The 22312-nt window shown below is 43.8% G+C and overlaps 1 protein-coding gene across 20 annotated transcripts in view; it reads right to left on the bottom strand.

Moving 5' to 3' along the window:
• Nucleotides 1-22312, bottom strand: part of SLC24A2 (solute carrier family 24 member 2) — a 235309-nt gene that overhangs the window by 13087 nt on the left and 199910 nt on the right. For 18 of the 20 annotated variants that reach the window (XM_080670175.1, XM_080670167.1, XM_080670161.1 and 15 more), the window contains one exon: nt 13265-13408. In XM_080670175.1, the coding sequence (XP_080526301.1) occupies nt 13265-13408 (144 nt within the window). The remainder of the gene's footprint in view (nt 1-13264; nt 13409-22312) is intronic. The other 2 variants (XM_080670171.1, XM_080670176.1) reach the window with 1 other exon arrangement.

The following is a 22312-nucleotide window of genomic DNA, read 5'->3' as shown; positions in this document are numbered from 1 at the left end:
TCAAAAGGCCCTGACCACCCCTGGTCAAGCTGGGACAGTGAGAGTCTTGGGAATGTGAACTTGGTTAGAGCCAAATCATTGCAAAGCTAGTGCCTGAGATGGAACTCTCCTGAAGAGAATGTCTCCTCCTGCTGCTGGATGCTCAGATGCCCTTCCCAAGGCCTGGTTTCTCAGCCTCGCCTTCAACCTATTAACTACCCATATCCTCCCTCCCTCTCCTGCTCCCTTTTCTTTCTTCTGCTCAAGTTCATCAGCATCAGTTTCTATTACTTCAACCCATGCATCATCATAATCCACATGCCACAAAACCTATGGGATTAATTACATTTTATAAGAACAGGAAGAATTCAGAAACAGAGTGGCTCATCTTACAGTCCCATGGGTGGTCAGGAAAAGCCACACAGAAAAAGCCATCACCGCAGTTTCTATAGATCCCTGATGATGGCCAGTCCGGGACATTGGAACCACTCGTAGGGACAGGAACATACAGATGCCCAATCATATGGCTCTCTTTGGAGGTGGCGGAGTGGACACTGCTGGGATGTTCTCCATCCTTAATTATGTCCAATTCTGTCTCTACCGCTGGACTTTGTGCAATCTCAGGCTTACAGTACAAGCACTTAAAAAATGCTTTATTGTTGAAAGTATTACACAGGTCCCCTTTTTCCCCCATTGTCCTCTCCCAGTTTGCCCCTGCCCCCCAGCCTTGGCCTTCACCCCACCCCCATTGTCTGTGTCCATTGGTTATGCTTATATGCATACAAGTTCTTTGGTTGACCTCTTATCTCCCCCCTCCTCCCCCGCCCCCCATCCACCCTCCCCTGCCTTCCCTCTGAGGTTTGACGGTCTGTTCAATGATTCTGTAAGTACGAGCACTTTTAAAGTTTCCTTCAAACATCAGCCGGAATCAGACACTCAAAATGCAGTGTTTCTTACCTGACCCCACCATAGGGAAATCCAGGCTTGCACTATCATTGGTGGTTTTCTGTGGAGGCCCTCTTTGCAAAAATGTTCTAAGAGCCTATCACCTATTATTGCCAAACACTTTTTATTTCAAAGCTTTCCACTTTGAGAAACAATCTATTTTTTGCTTTGATAATGCCATCCAATTTTGTCCAGAGAAATGAATCCTGGAGTTGACTGGGATGAAAGCTATTTCAGCTGTCTGAAGGGCTGACCTTGGGCAATCACGTAGAACACTTTTTGCTATGGCTTATGAGAAATCCATTAAAAGGAAAAGCTATACTTGTGCACAGTAATCTTTTGAATATCCATAAGATGAACACCGTCTCTATCGCTTCAAACCAGGCTTACGTTCTCTTTACTAATTTCAAGTTTTCAATATGTTTTTATTGTCATTCACATAGGTCTGTTAAATTTCACAATAATCATGTCTCTCTTTGAATGATTGCGGCTTTTCTGGGGTCATTCGTTAGCTGGGCTACCTGGCAGACCAGTGGGCTTGATGAAACTGGGGAGACGCAGGCCACAGTGAGTAGTAGCTTTATTCTCAAATACTGCCCCCCACTTCTACCATCTCTCAAATATTTTGGCCAAAGATTCAGACCCCTTTAGGGATGTGAGCAGTTTATCAGGTTATGGGAAAAAGTAATCAATTTTTCAAAGTGGAGATTGAGATATTCACTTTAAATACATTTTTTATTGTTGATAGTATTACGGATATCTCCCATTCCCTCCCTTCCCTCTTATTCCTGTCCTCTTAGCTCCTACCCACCCTTCAGGTCTTTCACCACCCTATTGACCGTGTCTGTGGGCTATGCATATAAGTATATAAGTTCTTTGGCTTATCTCTTCGCCTGTCCCCAACCCCTCATCGAGGTATGTCAGTCTGTTCCATGCCTCCATGCTTCGGGTCTTATTTTGTTGGTCAATTCATTTTGTTCACTGGATTCCACAAATAAGTAAGGTCATGTGATATTTGTCTTTCTCAGATTGGCTTATTTCACTTAGCATCATATTTTCCAGGTCCATCCATGCTGTCCCAAAGGGTAAGAGATTACCCCCCTCTCTTTTACAGCTGCATAGTATTCCATAGTGTAAATGTCCCACAGCTTTTTTATCCACTCATCTACTGATGGGCAAGTGTGCTGTTTCCAAATCTTAGCTATTGTAAATGATGCTGCTATGAAGATAGGGGTGCATATATTCTTTCTGGTTGGTGTTTTAGGGTTTTTAGGACATATTACCAGAAGTGGGATCATTAGAGATATTCACTTTAGAAAGCAAATTCCTTTAAAACTGGCAGTTCAGCTGGATCCTGGAGACCAGATTCCCTGAGCCTTGGGATTGCCACTGCTAAGAAATCAAGTTTTCCCTGCAAAGCATTTAGCTGATTCCAGTCCTCATCCTTTTCCTCTGGTCACGGTCACTGTTCCAGGGTCCTAAGTGCGATAAGGGTTTTATCTCCTATGGCCGAGCTCTGTCACAGGGAAGAGAAGGGTGGGGCCACACATGTGGTTGAACAGCAGTCAGTGAGCTTGATTCTGAGCATCCTGTTGAGGGGAATGGAGCATCATCTCCATACTTGATGGAATGGCACATATACTGGGTATCCCGGGAAAGTCCTCATTTCATAGATCGCTCCCTTTCCAGCTTAGTTCATTTACTAAGTATGTAGTTATTATTTTAATTTTGGTACCTTTGCATGTCTGTTCATTGATATAATGTCACAACTCAGAATCAAATCATTTGAATGTATTTCTCATGTAAAAAATATCCCTGAACCATAGAACATTCCCAGTCAAAAGGTAGAAAGTAGGGAATCAGACTAAGGATTTAAAACAACGAAGTTCAAATCAGTATTAGTGAAAACCTCTCTAATTCAAAACTTGATGCTTATGATTCTTAATGAAGAAGCCCATTAGTAATGAATGAGCACCGAAATACACCTTGATCTAGTGTACTATTTGGGGCTCATTAAAAAAGGGTTAAAAATAACTTTTTTGGGTAACTTTTCAGGTCTTCATCATTAACTAGGGGTAGGTAAACTTGGCACCTGCTCTGTACCCAGATCTTCTTTTTTTTTTTTTTTGGTTCTTTGCTATGCTTGCATGTGTCTTTTTTTTTAACTTTGTTTTTTTATATTTTTATATATTTTTTAATTTAATAAATCTTTATTGTTCAGATTATTACAATTGTTCCTCTTTTTCCCCCCATAGTTCCCCTCCACCTGGTTCCCACCCCACCCTCTGCTCTTACCCCCCCCCACCCCCCATCCTCATCCATAGGTGTAAGATTTTTGTCCAGTCTCTTCCCACACCCCTCACACCCCTTTCCCCTTGAGAACTGTCAGTCCACTCCCTTTCTATGCCCCTGATTCTATTATATTCACCAGTTTATTCTGTTCATCAGATTTTTTTATTCACTTGATTTTTAGGTTCATTTATTGATAGATATGTATTTGTTGTTCATAATTTTTATCTTTACCTTTTTCTTCTTCTTCCTCTTCTTAAAGAATACCTTTCAGCATTTCATATAATACTGGTTTGGTGGTGATGAACTCCTTTAGCTTTTTCTTATCTGTGAAGCTCTTTATCTGACCTTCAATTCTGAATGATAGCTTTGCTGGGTAGAGTAATCTTGGTTGTAGGTTCTTGCTATTCATTACTTTGAATATTTCTTGCCACTCCCTTCTGGCCTGCATAGTTTCTGTTGAGAAATCAGCTGACAGTTGTATGGGTGCTCCCTTGTAGGTAATTAACTGTTTTTCTCTTGCTGCTTTTAATATTCTTTCTTTGTCTTTTGCTCTTGGCATTTTAATTATGATGTGTCTTGGTGTGGTCCTCTTTGGATTCCTTTTGTTTGGGGTTCTGTGCGCTTCCTGGACTTGTAAGTCTATTTCTTTCACCAGGTGGGGGAAGTTTTCAGTCATTATTTCTTCAAATAGGTTTTCAGACTCTCTCTTCTTCTGGCACCCCCATAATTCTGATGTTGGTACGCTTGAAGTTGTCCCAGAGGCTCCTTACACTATCTTCATATTTTTGGATTATTTTTTCTTTTTTTTTTAATATTTTATTAATTTTTTTACAGAGAGGAAAGGAGAGGGAGAAAGAGTTAGAAACATCGATGAGAGAGAAACATCGATCAGCTGCCTCCTGCACACCCCCCAATGGGAACGCGCCCGCAACCAAGGTACATGCCCTTGACCGGAATCGAACCTGGGACCCTTGACTCTGCAGGCTGACGCTCTATCCACTGAGCCAAACCCATCAGGGCTGGATTCTTTTTTCTTTTTGCTTTTCCGGTTGAGTGTTTTTTTGCTTCTTTGTATTTCAAATTTTTGACTTGATTCTTGCGATCCTCTAGTCTGCTGTTAGATCTCTGTATATTTTTTATTTCAGTTAGTGTATGCTTAATTTCTAGTTGGTCCTTTTTCCTATCCTCGAGGGTCTTGCTAAATTTATTGGCCTTTTCTAGAAGATTCTTGAAAAACCTTATAACCGTGGTTTTGAACTCTATATCCAGTTGTTTGCTTTCCTCCATTTCTTTCATTTGTGATCTTTCTTTGTCTCCACATTTTGGCTGCTTCCCTGAGTTGATAGAGTGGCTTTGTTTGCTAGGTGTCCTATAGGGCCCAGTGGCTCAGCCTCCCTAGTTACCTGAGGTGGACACTCTTGGTGCACCCCTTTGTGGGCTGTATGCATAGTATTATTGTAGTTAAGCCTTGATTGTTGTTGGTATCAGTAGGAGGAATTGACCTCCAGTCCAATTGGCTGTGAGGATCAGCTGTGTCTACGTTGGGAGAACTTCTGTGCTGGAGACACCCTTATGAGACAAGACTTGCAAAAGCCTCTGTGCTCAGCTTGGATGGGGCAGAATCTCAGGGCGGAGCAGACAGCATTGGTTTCCTGTCAGCCCTGCCCTTATAGGCCCCTGTGTCTCAGTGTCCTGTGGTAATCGTTGCAAGCACCTCTGAGAGAAAGCTGCCCTCGAGTTCCGCCCGCTGCCAGACAGTATAGTTTCTCCCTGAATGAGTCTGGGTCCCCAGAGTCTCACCCAGAACTGGAGTTCAGTGCAGTCAGGAGCTTTTGTCTCCCTCTTGCTTGAGAAAACCAGCCATGCACTCAATTGCCAGTCCTCTCCGTGTGCGCGTCTCAGTACCTCTGCCTCCTGCAGCTCCTCTGAGTCTCAGTGTGCTTTTCTCTTCCCTTCTAGTTGTAGAATTTCCACTCAGCCAGCCTTCCTGTGGTTCTGGATGATGTCCGTTTTGTCTTCTAGTTGTAGTTTTGAAATTGTTGTGCGAGGCAGCAGTTTAGGTGTTTACCTATGCTGCCATCTTGGTTTCTCTCTGTACCCAGATCTTAAATGAGACATAAAATTCAAAGCTAGGTCTGTCTGACTATACAGCAGGTGTTCCTAACATCTAGGTTATATCAATTCTTTCCAAAAGAAAAACAGGGCCAGTAACACTCAAAATATACTCAGCCAAAGACACATAATCATCACCATCATCATAACACTAGCCTATGCTCTGAAAGCCAGAAAGTATAAAGAGCATCAGGGAAGTGTAGACTAGCATCCCAGCTGTGTGGCCATCTGCTGCACCCAGCCTTCCTGTTGTCCCTGCTTTGGAAGCATCTCCCTTCAAGCATCAGCAGTTTGGCTTAGCGCTTCCGAACTGTCAAACTACCTTACCATTTCCAGACTCACAGCCCAGGTTATTCCTTCTTCTTTCATTTTTTTCCTGAATGATTCCCCTCATTTGGACTCTATGGCCTCATTCCAGACATCACTGCCTAGCAGCACCTGGGCAGTTATTTAGTTACTGTCTCCATGGAGGGAAGAAAATAGCCCTTGCAGACAAGGGCTGCCATGTCAATTTATGGTTAGTAATGGGGGCTCATCCTGACATCTGCTGGGATGGGCCTAACGCTAATTAGCAAAAAGCAAATTGTGTCCGTGTGCCGGCCATTTTGTTCCCAATGTAATGGCTTCCTTGTATAATTGACAGCTAATGTTCTCATTAGAAGCTTTTAGTACATCAGAGTGATATTTTCTTGGCTTGCAAAACGTTGCTGAACATTAGCTCATTGCACAAATTAGCCATATCCTTACTAATTTAAACTCAACAAATACTCACTGAGCATCTACTCTGTGGAAGATTCTGGGGCGTACATATTTAACAAAGTTCTCCAAAACAATCCTATTAAAGATTAAAAGTACGGTTTCTAGATTAATAGGACAGGCATTAAAGTCCTTGCTGATGCCCGGCCAGTGTGGCTCAGTGGTTGAACGTCAACCCATGAACCAGGAGGTCACCATTCAATTCCCAGTCAAGGCACATGCCCGGGGTTGTCAGCTTGATCCCTAGTAGGGGGTGTGCAGGAGGCAGCCAATCAATGTTCTCCGATTGATGTTTCTATCTCTATATCTCTCTCCCTTCCTGTCTCTCTTAAAAAAAAACACACCAGTAAAAACGTATTAAAAACAATTCTTGCTCACCAATTACCAGTGATGTGTCCTAAGACAAATTATTTAATCTCTCTAAGCCTCAATTTCTTCATCTGTAAAATGGGGGAATAGCAATATCCAGTCAGTCTGAGGATCTCATACACATAAAGGGTCCAGCAAAGTGCCAGGCACACAATAAGTACACAGATAACAATGGCCATTATTATTTGACAGTATTATCCTCATATATATATTTTTTAAGAGACTAGGAAATTGAAACTCAGGGAGGATCAAGTGACTGTAGAGACCTGGCCTGGAGTCTTTGCTTTACCTCTTATTAGCTGGGTGTGCTTGGACAAATCACTAAGCTCTCTGGGTTCAGTGGTCACTTACTCCTTGCTAGAACTGTGCTGGGCATATAGTAGACATAATAAATCTACTTGGTGAATGAATCAATGTGTGATAAAAATAGCAAAAACCTTGCTGGGTTCTCAGGAACCTTCCTAGCTCTGATGAGTCATGTTTTGATATCTCATTGGATGTATTCCTGATTTACAAGAACACCCATCCTAGGCCATGAAAGGATCTATCTTTTTGGGTCTTTATTTCCTTTATTATTTTTAATTTTCATCAAAGACATGTTCCTCATTAAGGTTTACATTTTAGTTTTCTTTTTTAACTTTCAAAACAAAGCCATTAATTTAAGGAAACTATAAAAGTGAAGCCCAGACTAATTATCAGAGCTGGAAGCGTGTATTATACAACAAACACTGTTGCATCATTTGCATATAAATGAAGTGGAAATAAAAACAAGCAGGAGTGCCATTTACTCTGAAAGTAGATGTATAGGTTTAAAAAAAAATCATGTTTTCTTTGTAATTATTGTCAAGGTTTGGATGTTCATCTCCATGGGTAATTAAAAAACTACTGAGGAGGATGGAGGGGCTAAATGGTGATGGAAAACAAAACAAAACAAAAAACTACACTGAGGAGGCAGAGTTGCCAGGCCCTGAGAAGTAGCAAATGTCTAATTAATAATTTTTGACTTGTTCTCGCCTCTTCCTGGGTAATTTTTCAAGAGGCCCTGGGGCAGTACATGAAGAAGTAGCATGCTTCCTTTCATTTGGCATTTCCTACATGTAAAGGGTAACCACGCAGTTCATCTTCCAAACCTGTACCCACAGTAAACTAGGACTGCCCTGGGCAAACTGGGCTGTGCAGTCACCTTAAACATCGTCCTGATGGCTATCTCTTTATGCTTTCCTTAATCACAGAAGGTCACGGCTGCCTGGAAATCTAGAAGTCTTCTACCCTGTCTTTCACAGAAGAGAAAACATGAGGTCTAGAGGTGAGAAGTGACTTTCTCAAGGTTGCTCTGCTCATGAGTTGCCTGGGTAAACCACCGCCGTCACTGTGGTAGAATGAGAATGCCGTGGCGTCAGCAGACTCGGGTTTGAGTCTGGCTCCTCTGACTGACACAGCTGTGCAGTCTTGCTCTGTAGTTACACGTGGACATGCTTTGTTCCCTCTACTCAGTTTAGCGTTCCTTAAAGGTAGGAACTGTGAATTCTGTGTCTTCATATCTCTTTTAGGGCACAAGTCTGATACTTGGCATGTAATAGGGGCTCAATAAGTATTTGCTGAAGATCTGTAAAATCAACAAAATGTTCTGGGGGGTCTCATTTCTGCTCGGGAGAACACATAGTATACTCAGAAACAGACAGGACACATCTAGTCCACCCCAGGGATGGCACTTGGGGCTGCAATGAGCCAAAGCCCCACTGGCTAACGTGGCCCAGGCTGCAGGGGAGCGCTCTCACGCTGCCTGTACAGTGAATGACCCGCCAATGGTCCTGCAGAGGAGAGGGATATGTACAGCTGTATTTTCTTGCTCTGTGCCCCTGGGAATTGTAGTATCAGCCAGCATAGTTGTGCTGCTCCAGGTAACTATTGCCACAGCAGAGTCTTGACTGTTGTCCAGGAGATGCTGATTGAGAGCTGGATCTTCTCCTTGTCCCTCCAGCTCAGATGATGCAGAGGATGAGCACCTTGTCAGCCTTTTCTCTAGGAGTCCCACCAGGCCCTGAGAGCCCAGAGCCTTCATCTATTAACATGTTTTTCCCATTCCTGCATTTTTCCCGGTTGTGTGCTGACACCCTCTTATTAGTCAATCACTCTCTCCTCTGGGTTGTGCCACTGTTAGGCCTGCTGTGGGGATTTACAAAAACATGTCTCTCTCCCTGATTTTCTTCCCTGGGGCTGAGCAAAAGCATTGGGCTAAACGGAGCAATGGAAATACAGAGAGGACGCAAGTGAGTGAGTGGGTGCACACGTGAGCACGCACATCTTGGAAATGCCATGTGATGTGAGCCAGGAAGAAACTGCACATATCCCAGCTGCTGGCTGCGGGTTTCTAGGAGGCCAGACCTTTGCAGAGAGCAGGTGCTCTGCTCCTTGGTGCTTTAACTTTACTAGAAAACTTCTGTCAGGAGTCCTTACACCAGGGGGTCCTTTCCTGGCCTGAACTTTACAAGACATGGCTCTCCAGCAGGCTGGATTTTTTATCGGTCAGGCTAATGGGGCAGGGTTTTTCTTTGGTCTTTTTCAAGTAAGGAAAGGGGATCATCATAAGACTCAAGAGTTATGCTAAATTATGTTGGATGTTACCACAGTAGTCTATTCCAAATGCTTTCAGAAATAATGCTCTCAGATGTCCACCTTCTGGCATCCTGAAATATGAGGAGAAGCTCATGCTGTGTGGTCACAGGAGCCTGACATTGAATCTCAGCTCCATCCCCTGGGAAGTGACCAGGCATGAGTTAATTTCTTTGTACCTAAGTTTCTTTCTACTTATGCCAATTATTTACACACTAGAGGCCCAGTGCACAAAATTCGTGCATGGGTAGTGTCTCTAGGCCTGGCCAGCGATCAGGGCCAATTGGGACCTTCCTTCCCCCAACTGCTGGCTGCTGGCCGGGGCCTTCCTTTGTTCCGCGCCACCCCTGGTGGTCAGTGCATGTCATAGCAGTCAAACTCCTGGTTGGTAGAACTCTTGAGGGGACAATTTGCATATTAGCCTTTTATTATATAGAATATGTATTTTTCTCATACCAGTTGTTTCCTGAGATTCCACAATATGCTTTATTGAAAACACCTAGGGTAGAAGCTGATACATGACAGATACATACTTTTATGGAATGAGTATGTGTGTGTAAGGCTGTAATAACAAGTAGAGCTTTTCCTTCTTATTTTTCATGAGTTCCTTCACCCTTTGGGGCAATGGCCTTAGAACTCAGTTTAACAATACTGGGAGGGAGTGTTCTTTTGGTTTCATCTACATTCAGATTGTACTTTGTTGATCATAAGATGGTATTATGTTCACAGCACCCAGTACATTACTAACGGCAGAAAAGAATATTGATTACAGTAATGATAATACAGGAAGGAGATCAGACATGCAGACATTTGTACTACATGAATGCATTTCTCTCTTTCTTTATTTTTTTAATTTCTTTATTGATTAAGGTATTACATATGTGTCCTTATTCCCCCATTACCCCCCACCTTCCATTCATGCCCCCACCCCCTGTTGTCTGTGTCCATTGATTAGGCTTATATGCATGCATACAAGTCCTTTGGTTGGTCTCTCCCCTTACCCCCACCCTCCCCTACCTTCCCTGAGGTTTGACGTTCTGATTGATGTTTCTCTGTCTCTGGATCTATTTTTGTTCATCAGTTTATGTTGTTCATTATATTCCACAAATGAGTGAGATCATGTGATATTTATCTTTCTCTGCCTGGCTTATTTCACTTAGCATAATGCTCTCCATCTCTATCCATGCTGTTGCAAATGGTAAGAACTCCTTCTTTTTTATAGCAGCGTAGTATTCCATTGTGTAGATGTACCACAGTTTTTTAATCCACTCATCTGCTGATGGGCACTTAGGCTGTTTCCAAATCTTAGCTATGGTGAATTGTGCTGCTATGAACATAGGGGTGCATATATCCTTTCTGATTCGTGTTTCTAGTTTCTTGGGATATATTCCTAGAAGTGGGATCACTGGGTCAAATGGGAGTTCCATTTTTAGTTTTTTGAGGAAACTCCATCCTGTTCTCTACAGTGGCTGCACCAGTCTGCATTCCCACCATCAGTGCACGAGGGTTCCTTTTTCTCCGCATCCTCGCCAGCACTTGTCGTTTGTTGATAATAGCCATTCTGACAGGTATGAGATGGTACCGCATTGTTGTTTTGATTTGCATCTCTCTGATGATTAGTGACTTTGAGCAGGTTTTCATATGTCTCTTGGCCTTCCTTCTGTCTTCTTTCAAAAAGTGTCTATTTAGATCAGTTGCCCATTTTTTGATTGGGTTGTTTATCTTCTTTTTGTTAAGCTGCATGAGTTCCCTGTAAATGTTGGAGATTAAACCCTTATCGTTGATATCATTGGCACATATGTTCTCCCATACAGTGGGCTTTCTTATTGTTTTGTTGATGGTCTCCTTTGCTATGCAAAAGCTTTTTATTTTGATGTAGTCCCATTTGTTTATTTTCTCTTTAGTTTCCATTGCCCTAGGAGCAGTATCAGTGAAGAAATTGCTTCGGCATATGTCAGAGATTTTTCTGGCTGTGGATTCCTCTAGTATTTTTATGGTTTCCCGTAGTATGTTTAAGTCCTTGATCCATTTTGAGTTTATTTTTGTGTATGGTGTAAGTTGGTGGTCTAGTTTCATTTTTTTGCATGTATCTGTCCAATTTTCCCAACACCATTTATTGAAGAGACTGTCTTGACTCCATTGTATGTTCATGCCTCCTTTGTCAAATATTAATTGAGCATAGTGATTTGGGTCGATTTCTGGGTTCTCTATTCTATTCCATTGATCTATATGTCTATTCAAGAGGAAGGAACACTTCCAAGCTCATTCTATGAAGCCAGCATCACCCTAATACCAAAACCAGACAACACAATGAAAGATAATTACAGGCCAATATCACTCATGAACATAGATGCCAAAATCCTCAACAAAATTCTAGCAAATTGGATCCAGCACTACATCAGAAAGATCATACACCATGACCAAGTAGGATTTATCCCAGGAATGCAAGGATGATACAATATCCGCAAATCAATAAACGTGATACATCACATAAACAAATTGAGAGATAAAAATCACATAGCCATATCAATTGCTGCAGAAAAAGCATTTGACAAAATCCAACACCCTTTCTTGATAAAAACTCTCAACAAGGTGGGAATAGAAGGATCATACCTCAACATAATAAAACCCATATATGATAAAACCACAGCTAACATCATACTCAATGGGCAAAAACTAAAACTAAAACCATTTCCCCTAAGAACAGGAACAAGACAAGGATGCCCACTCTCACCACTCCTGTTCGACATAGTACTGGAAGTATTAGCCATTGCAATTAGACAAGAAGAAGAAATAAAAGGCATCCAAATTGGAAAAGAATAAGTAAAGCTGTCCTTATTTGCAGATGACATGAATCTGAAAGACTCCATCAAAAAACTAACAGACTTAATAAATGAATTCGGCAATGTAGCAGGATACAAAATTAACGCCAAGAAATCTATGGCATTTCTAAACACCAATAGTGAACTTACAGAAAGAGAGAATAAAAAAGCAATCCCATTTTCCATCGCACCAAAAAAATTAAGATACCTAGGAATAAACTTAACTAAGGAGGTAAAAGACCTATATGCGGAAAACTACAGGACACTGAAAAAAGAGACAGAGGAAGACGTAAACAGATGGAAGAACATAACATGTTCATGGATTGGGAGAATCAACATCATTAAAATGTCCATACTACTCAAAGCAATCTATAGATTCAATGCACTCCCCATTAAAATACCAATGGCATATTTCACAGACCTAGAAAGAACTCTCCAAAAATTCATCTGGAATAAAAAAAGACCCCAAATAGCCACAGCAATCCTGAGAAAGAAGAACAAAGTAGGTGGGATCTCAATACCAGATTTCAAGCTGTACTACAAAGCCACTGTTCTCAAAACTGCCTGGTACTGGCACATGAATGCATTTCTTTAAATGACCTTTTGAATCAAATGAGTAATCCATGGACATAAATATTCAACAAAATGTGAGTCCCCCTCCTGTTCAGGGACAACACTGTGGTGGTGTTAAAACATGTGTGCAAATGCTTTGACACTCTTCCTATCCAGAGTGTCATACACTCTAGGACCCTGATATGGTTTAGGTAGACCTTTTGTCTCCTCACCTTTAATCAGGACAAACTATGACTGCCTTGACCAGGAACATGCAGCTCCACTGAGTCTACGTGGCTTCTGAGACTAGCACACTGGACACCGTGCAGCTCCTGCCTTGTGCCGCTGGAACACTGACTCTCAAAGCCTGATCTGTATGTAAGACACCGGCCTATCTTGAGGCCACCATGCCTAAGGAAGCCCCAGTCACACGGAGAGGACACGCCTGAGTTTTCCAGTAGACGATTCCAGCCGCGTTCAGCCTTTGAATCATCTCTGCTCAGTTGGAGAAGCCTCCAGCCTCCAGCCATGTCACTCTTCCTAGCTGAGGCCACAGACACGGCAGAGTGGAGGCAAGCCATCCCCAATGTGCCCTATTCAAATTCCTGGAACACATGGTGGTTGTTTCACATGACTAAGTTTTGGGGTGGTTTCTCATGTGGAACCAATAATGCAAACAGTCCAGATAAACTTCAGGCGTATATAAGCATGCGCATGTATATATGTTACCCCCGTTTCCATTTAAGACAAATAGAAGCAGACGAGGCATCCTGTTATATACTGTGCTTTCAAACAAGGAATCGATTCAAAAATGCTTTACTCACAGGTTTGCGGACATCGGGCAAAGTAAGCCAGAGAGGAAACACTATGGGGAGGACAATTAGGAACGTGACTTGCTTGCGGGGGTTGGAAGGCCAGGCCAGGCTGAGAGGCTGGTCCTCCTCGTCGTCACCCGTTTCTGTGGTCTGCTGTGGAGAGAGAGAGAAAAACACACAAAACTGAATGATGATCATGTCCACAGGCCACAGGAGCCAGAGCACAGAGCAGGGTGGAGGCTCTGCGCTACTTCAGGAGTTTTCCTGGCTCATGCCAAGCAGCCTCCTCCAGGCATTTCTTAGATTTGTAAGAGAGTCCCACCTGCCACAGTCTGAATCCAAGGGACAGACAATACCATGCTTAGCCATGAGGACTTCAGAATTTTCTCTTCCCCCTTTGAACACTCTTTAGCGCCTCAGATGGAACTGGTCATTCACCTGGAGTGGGCTACAGCTATGACCCAGGAGCTTTTCACCAGAAATCGTATCTGCAGAGCAAAAGACCCGGCACCCACCTTCGCTTCCTCCTCCCTTCTCCTTGAGGACAAAGCCAAAGGATTCATCATAGACATCCTTGGGAAGAACATTAAACGTGTTTGGTTTTTTTTGGTTAATCCTCCTCACCCGATGATATTTCTCATTGATTTTCAGAGAGAGTGGAAAGGAGGGGTAGAGATACCGAGAGAGAAACATTGATGTGAGAGAGACACATCAATTTGGTTGCCTCTCTACACACCTTGACCAGGGCTGGGGATCGAGTCTGCAACCTTAGGTACGTGCCCTTGACCAGAATCGAATCTGGGACCCTTCAGTCCTCGGGCCGACATTCTATCCACTGATCCAAACTGGCTAGGGCTATTAAAATTTTTTTAAAAAATATTTATTTATTTATTGACAGCATCAGTAACAATACTCAACTTTCTTCACTGGCCCATGGATTACTGTGTGGTTGTGAGTTTTAACCAGTTTGATCATCTCATTAAATTCTAAACCATTTTACTTCCAGCCAAAGGCTTATTATGCAAACATGTGTCCCATCCATCCTCAGACACAGAGTTGGGAAGTCAAGCAGGACATTGAGCCTGGGACTGTCACCTGCACAGGGCCCCAGAGCTGGGAGAACGTCAGACTTTCAGACGTGGCAGCAGGCAGCCAGGGTTTTATCCATCACCTGCTGACGTCAGCAGCTCCTGAAGTTCCAGAGACAGAACAGACAGACGGCGGATCTGGGTCCTGGCGGGATGACCATTAGCCTGTCAGATGGGCCCCCCGAGCCTCCGAAACAGCCCTGCAGACAGCATCCATCACTTCCATCCCTGCTTGTTTAAAAATGAAAGTGCGGCAGCAGGACCAAGCATCTGATCTAAAAATACCATCAGGAACTTTTCCAGGATGCTTCCTTTGGAGACCATATAAATAACCCGCACAGGCTTCATGCAGCGCCTGCCCGTGGCTCTTCCTTCTAGCATCGCACACTATTTCTAGCAGCAGCACTGACTCCCCAGCACCCATCTCCCGAAGGAGCTGGCAGGTGGGGCAGGTGCAGGCCGGTGGGAGGGGATAAGGGCTCAACGAGAGGCCGGGCTGGGTGTGAGGCCCAACTCATTGCAGTGTTATGTTTACTTATTTAAATCTGAGTGCTGCCAAGAGGATTTGTAGTTGTTTACAATCACCCACACTCTCTCTCCAGGAGTTAAAGTTAAAAATAATAACAATAATTAAAAAGGAATCTTAAGTCATACTAGACAGGGCTGGTATTAACAGGTTCTTTCTCGTTGGGCATATGTCCTTGGCAGTGGGTAAAATAGTTTATAAACAGCAAATAGGCTGGAATGAAGAGGATTAGGTAATAAGGTAGAATTAGGAAGTTGGCGCAGTTTAATTTGGTTGTCCAGATCCTCATTAAATATGCTCCTCACATTTTTCCTTCCCTTTGCTAGGCGATATGTTGGGAGAAATGAAAGATCTAAAATTAATAATCTACGTTCCTACCTTAGGAAACCAGAAAAAGAGCAAATTAAACCCAAAGTAAGCAAAAGAAAAGATTTTAAAATATTAGAGCAGAAATCAATGAAATTGAAACCAGAAAATCAATACACTCAAAACCGAAAGCTGGTTTCTTTGCTATGCAATTTGATGTGGTCCACTTACTGCTTTCTTTCCTCATCCTGAGGGCTCCCACCCGTGCGGGAGGCATGGGCGTGCTGTTCCTGGTTCCCCTTCTGAGCCACCCCCATCTCCTCCCGGGAGATGCAGCAGATAGAGAGCATATCATCCCCAGTTGAGATCCCAGCCTCTCAAGGTGTCAGCTGGCTACCTGAATAATCTCTGTTAATGAGGCCAGTGAAGATTAAGGAGACAGGTGCATTTTAACTGTTCCCTCCCAGATATGATCTCTTTTCTGTTTAACCAAAATAACTGACTTGCCCTGCCCACCCGGTAGATGCCTCAAAATGGGGAGGACCATGGGAGAGTTGAGGCATTGCATCATTCTGAATAGGTCCCCGGTCTCACATGAGATGGGTGGTTTTATTGTCAGGGGATCTCAGCGCTTCCCTGAAGACTCACCAAGCTGATCGGATGAGTTCATCAGACTCCTCCCCGTTCCAGGGTGGACACTCCGTCTGGCCTACCACTACCGTCTGCAATCTAGCAACTTCTACACTCTAAGCTAACCTTTTTGTGACAAAAAAACATAAGCAACTCTTTATGACTCAGATCATTTTAATGACACCAACAGATGGTGACATTTCATCAATAGCCCTTCTGCTCAGAACCTACGGATTAGCTCCTTTCCCCATCTGCCAAAGTCACCAGGCAGGCAGTGCCACCAGCAAATGGCAGAAAGTAATTGTCTGTTTAGAGGCATAAGCTCTAAACATACTACTGTCCAATGCAAACAATTAGCTATATTGTACAGCTTCCAAAATTTGCACTGGGGGTGGTTGTTGCTAGGGCAGAAATGGACCAGGAGAGACTGTGTCTTAGGCTGTACAAACAGTGTTCTTCGTGGGGACTTCATAGCCTCGTGGAGGACCAGTCCTGCTACAGAGAAGTCCAAGAGCCCAAAGCCCTGGGTGGATTCGAGAGATGCCTAGGGAGCAAGGCTGTCAGCATCGTTCAGGGGAAATTCTCTTTGTCTTTTTTTCCAGGTGCAGTCTCACTCTGGCTCAACGGGTGACAGCTTGCAAAATGGTTGTTAGAAAGTGAAAAAAAAAATACCGTTCCAAGTCTGGGGCCCATTTGCCTTTGCCCAAACTGGGGCTGCTGGCATTTCATTAGTCTTAGCCCTAGGGAGAGCCTGCTGAGGTTCAGGCACTGGTTTCCCAACTTTTCCTGGAGTTGGGGCATGCTGGCTTTGAACTTGCAACAACCTATTCTTTAAAAAAAAAACCACTATATATTTTTATTGATTTCAGAGAGAAAGGGAGAGGGAGAGATAGAAACAACCATGATGAAAGAGAATCATTAATCAGCTACCTCTTGCATGCCCCACACTGGGGATTGAGCCCGAAACCCAGGCATGTTCCCTGACTGGGAATGGAACCGTGACCTCCTGGGTCATAGGTTGATGCTCAATCACTGAGCCACACCGGCTGGGTGAAACAACCTATCCTTACCTCCTAAAATTTCTGTGGTGACCATAGAAAACAGAACAATGCAAAGTGACCCAGAAAAAATTCGAACGACTTTTCATATAAAGGTTTCAAATAGTTTGGTACTTACTGGGGTCTCTGTGGAAACCCTAGAATTGTGCCAAACCAGGGCCAGCAATTACTACATTAGGGCTCTGCAACCTCTGATATGGAAAATCCGAGGCTAAAACACACGGCTCTAAGTTCCCACATGGTGGTCTGCTGGCCGCCAGACCCTGAAGGAATCTGAGCAGCATGGCGGGAGGAGATGGTAGAATCCGAATCCTGGCCGCCAGTCTCTGCTCCAGCTGTGGTTCCAGCTGTAGCCACCACCACAGCAGGTATTCACGGACCGCCTTTAGGTGCAGAGCAGTGTGCTGTGTCCTGGGACTCTTGGTTTCAAGGAGACTTGAATTTGAAAGGGGAGACAGAACAAACTGCTCCAAAAACCATATTTACCCAGTTCCAGAGTGCTGGCAGAAGGGGGAGGGGGTTGTTCTCCAATACCCATTCTGCCTGTAATGGACTGAATTGTGTTTCCCCCCAGTTCCTATGTTGCAGCCCTACTCCCCAGCACCTCAGGATGGACTGTCTTTGGAGGTAGGGCCCCTTTAAAGAGATGATGATGTTAAAATGAAGCCATTAGGGTGTGTCCTAAGGCAAAAGAAATGGTGCCTTATAAGCAGAGGAGATTAGGACACACAGAGACACTTTAAGGATTTGCATGCAGAGAGGAAAGGCCATGTGAGGACACAGCATGACGGCCATCTGTAAGTTAAGAAGCGAGGCCTCTGAGGAAAACAACCCTGACAGCACCTTGATTTTGTTTTGTTTTGTTTTTTTCCCTTTATATATATTTTTATTAAGGTATTATATGTGTACATATCTTACCATTGCCCCACCACACCCCACTCTCATACATGCCCTCACCCCCCAATGTTTTGCATCCGTTGGTTACTCTTATATGCATGCATATAAGTCCTTTGGTTGATCTCTTATTTCCCCCACCTCTCCCTAACCTTCCCGCTGTAATTTGACAGTCTGTTTGATGCTTTACTGCCTCTGTATCTATTTTTTGGTTCATCAGTTTATAATGTTTTTTATTATCCACAAATGAGTGAGATCATGTGGTATTTTTCTTTCATTGACTGGCTTATTTCACTTAGCATAATGTTCTCTAATTCCATCCAGGTGCCTACAAATGGTAGTAATTCCTTCTTTTTTATGGCAGCATAGTATTCCATTGTGTAGATGTACCATAGTTTTCTGATCCAGTCATCTGCTGACGGGCACCTAGGCTGTTTCCAAATCTTAGCTATTGTAAATTAGCACCTTGATTTTGGACTTCCAGCCTCCAGAACTATGAGGAAATACATTTCTGTCATTTAAGCCACCCAGTCTGAGTTATTTTCTTATAGCAGCCCTAGCAAATTAATATACTGCCCATGGACTTTAGTGACAGGAAGCCCACTTTACTTAGGCCTGGAATAAAGACTCCACTTCAGCCTCTCTTGCAACAAGGTGTGGCCATGTGATTTGGTTCCCGTTGACTGGGACGTAATCACAGGTCTCTCTGCAGCTTCCGGGATGTATTCTAAAGGGCGGAGGTGTGTCTGTCATCACTCCTGCCCAGTTCCTGCGGGTGGAGCGGGGCATTTCAGTCAGAGGGTGGACAGCTATCCTGGACCAGGAAGTGGAGAAACAATATACAAAGATCTGGGCCCCTGACACCCAGCCAGAGCCATTCTGCCCTGGGCTGCCGACATCGCCTCCACGAACATTCTGTTTAATCAGCCACAGTCATTTTGGGTTTTGGTTGCTCACAATGGAACCTCACCTGGGCTGATCCAGGCTCCTGTTTATGAGGAATCGAGGGAGAAACAGCCTTCATAGCTCAGCACTAGAAATAGTCATGCTTCTTTGGAAAAACTTGGAAATGAATCTTAGAAATATTGTGAATCAGGTGAATGACACTATTTTCTCCTTTGCTTTGCAGTGGGGATTTCACAGCCAAATCTGTAACCCACATCCGGCAGTCACAGCAGTGGAGTCCGTGCTCACCTCACTCCCATCTTATGCTTGTCCTTTCCTGTACGTCCTTTGCTGAATTCTCTCAAAACTGTTCCTTTTACCTTTTTTCATCAGATGTCTCTTGGCAAGCAGCCTCTAATCTTGTGAAACAAAGTGTGGGGCGGGGGCAGACCTACAACTAAAATGCCTCAGTAATGGAATTTTGGGGATAACTTTAGCAGGAGGTGACGTCATTCTAAGCGACAACTTGCCGGTAAGCGGACAACCCCCCGCTAGGATTCACTTACTGATACTGGAGGTTGGTACCTGGAGGTCTGGCCACAGAACATCTACAGATAGGAGAGAGCAGTTCCAGGAGCCAGTTAGCATCTACTGGGAGTTCTTTGAAGCAATCAACTTATTTTAATTTTTATTTACCTATAAATGGGAGGAGGAGCAGCCGCCTGTCTGTATCCTGCTACCAGGAGCCTGTCCAGCTTTTCTGTGGGTGCACCTTACACTGTTCCTACTGGTGCCTGGTATGGATGGTTTGACCCAGAATAAATATATAATCTCCAGGGGAGGGGCCTGAGCTGGACTCACCAGTCCAGAGGTTATCTCTACAGCCAGAAAAACATTTCTTAGAAGCAACCCAATTTCTTATTCTTGTCTGTGAAGGGCATTGTGCAAGATTTCCATGGGAAGGTGAGCTCGCTTTAATGCAATCTTTTCCATCAGAGAATGAAAGTGAAAACCCAGAGGCCTCTGAAAATAGGCCACCTTCAAGTTCAGTTTTCTTCATTGGTAATAACAGCTCCTCTCCAGTCAACAAGGAGCAACCTCAGAGGAGAGCCTGGCCCTGCCTAGATCGTAGCTCAGATGGGGTTGCACTCAGGTTGGAAGGGAAGTTCTCACTTCTCTATCCCTCCACAGAAGGACCACATGCCTCAGCACTTAGGAGAGCCACCTCTTCTCACGGGGGAGCCCCTTCAGTTTGGCATGATGCTGAATAAAGTAAAATGTCAGCACTTAAATAGCCCTGTAAAAATATAATTCAATTACTCTAAAGCAGTGGTCGGCAAACCGAGGCTCACGAGCCACATCCGCGGTTTGCCGCTCTGTTGACTAATGAGTTTGCCGACCACTGCTCTAAAGCACTGGGTGAAAGTTGGGTGAAAGTGAAGGTGAAGGTTTTAAGTGATTTTTATTTCGACTTAAAGAGAATGGTCCTTAACATGTTTGTTGTTGCTAGTTCTGTAATTTATATCTGCAGAAAAAAAATCCTTTTATATATCCATGTTGTTCAATAAAGATGCCCATACGAATGCCCAAATGCAGCAAAGCTCCCAGAATCCTGTGCATGCTGGGAATCACCCACAGGGCCCCAGGGGCTAAGAGTGGAATAGAGAGCCATAAACACATCCGCTGAGCAAAACAAGTGAGGTTGGGTAGGTGCACCAAGAATATTAAAAATGTCACACTCAACCAAGTTTTTAAAAGGCACCAATAAAACACGTGAAATGTCTAGACTATGTGTGAGGCATTCATCTCTATAGACTGGGGGTAGTAACTCAGGCAGTTGAAGGATGCACAGTGCCTGGTAGACACCAGGGGATCAATAAATGGTAGTTATCGTCCCTCCTGCCATTAGTCTCATCTCTGACTAACTGGCTGTGTGACCTTAAGCAAATCAGTGGAAATGCTGGACTAGCCAAAGAACATGTACCCTGCGTGGTCTGTAGGCATCTGGTCTTGGTGTATCTCACTGCCTTTTAGGCTCTAGAGTCGTTAAAAACCAGGCCATTGTGAGGCAGAACTTCTTTGTCCCTGGACTGCTTTAATGTGGGACGACCCTGGTGTCCAAGAACTTGTCATTCAATTCACTGTATGGACTCTGGTAGATCAGGAAAGACAAGCTGCAACCATAGACTTCTGTAGAACCTTTAGAATAGGAATTTCAGAGTTGAAGAGCCCTGACTCATGAGGCCACCCCCTCATTTGACAGATGAGGACCCTGAGATGAAGTGACAAGCCACAGGAAGTCCACAGCGCGAGGCGGGGCCTGAGTAACCTCCCTTCACTCCCAGCCCAAGGCTCTTTCCCCGCTCTACCATGTTTCCATTCCTCAATCCTAAAAAACAGGTATAAACATGCTTTATGCCCAATCACACCAGGCCTCCCAGCTTTGATAATAAATTTGACCAATTAAACAAAAAATGCTAGCTAGGGCAAATACGAAGCAGTTAATTGACATAATTTTCTTGAGCCTAGGCTAATTCTGGTGGTTTGAATGGTGCACATTTCATAAAAACGCTGATCGGAAACATCTGATTCTTAGCTGGCCCTTCTGCCAAGTGAGGACACAGTGAAAATACTGCCGTTTATGAACCAGGAAGCAGGCCGTCACCTGACACGTGCTCTTGGATCTCTCTTGGGAGAAATAAATCTCTGTTGTTTATAAGCTCTGCAGTCTATGGCATTTTTGTTATAACACCCCGGGCAGCTTTGAAGGGGAAACAGAAAGCAGATTTGGGGGTGTGTGGATAGGAGGGGGCATTGTGATATTCTCTTTCCTCCTCTTTTTCCTTGGGTGATATCTCTATGGTACAAATTAAAAAAAAATGAAGTGTGAGTGCTAAAATATCAACGAATGTCTTCAAATATAGAAAAAGAAGAAAGTCTTGTTCTGTAGCATCTCTGTACAAGAAACAAATGCAGGAATTTAGCCCTGGCTTGATGCAGAAGGAGGTGACAGCCGAGTATACCAATGGCCAAAATGAGGCTTGGAGATGTTATGTGTATTGCATTGCTTGATGTCTCCCCGGACTCCCACAACTGCGGATAATCCTGCACCAGCTACCTCTCAGATGAACCTCAAGGGGACACTGTAGGAGATGGATCACACCCTTTACAACAATAAACTTTCCTGAGGCTAACGTTAGCGAGGACTGGAATAGAAGGTGTGTTATTTCCAGACGCCAGCATTCAGTATTTAAAGGCCAACAGAACCTCAGCCGAAGATGCACCACAAAACAGCATCATCTTTAAACAAAGACTCTCCGCTTCTCCTCCTACCTCTGTTGTCTTTCGTTATGGAAGCATTAAGAATACTGTCTTCGACAGAGGTGGCGTGTTTTACTTTTCCAATTAGGTTTCCTGGGGAACTGGTGAAACAGTGTATGTGCCCGTCTAGCGAGTGTCAGGGAGGTTCGCAGGGAGAGTAGAAACCCTGACAGTGCCTTACCTAATGAGGGGATTGCTGGAGAAGGGATTTATAGACGCATACCCGCTTCTGCTCCAGATTGTTCTTTTACAACATTATTGCTCTGACAAAATTATCTGAGATAATCCGTAAAGAGCTCTTCGAACATCGTTTGGCACACAGTAAACACTCAATAAAGGTTGGTTATTG

Source organism: Plecotus auritus (assembly GCF_963455305.1).
Source record: "Plecotus auritus genome assembly, chromosome: 5".
Classification (NCBI taxonomy): domain Eukaryota; kingdom Metazoa; phylum Chordata; class Mammalia; order Chiroptera; family Vespertilionidae; genus Plecotus; species Plecotus auritus.
Note: the sequence above shows the minus strand (reverse complement) of the source record. Positions and strands in the feature narration are given on the sequence as shown.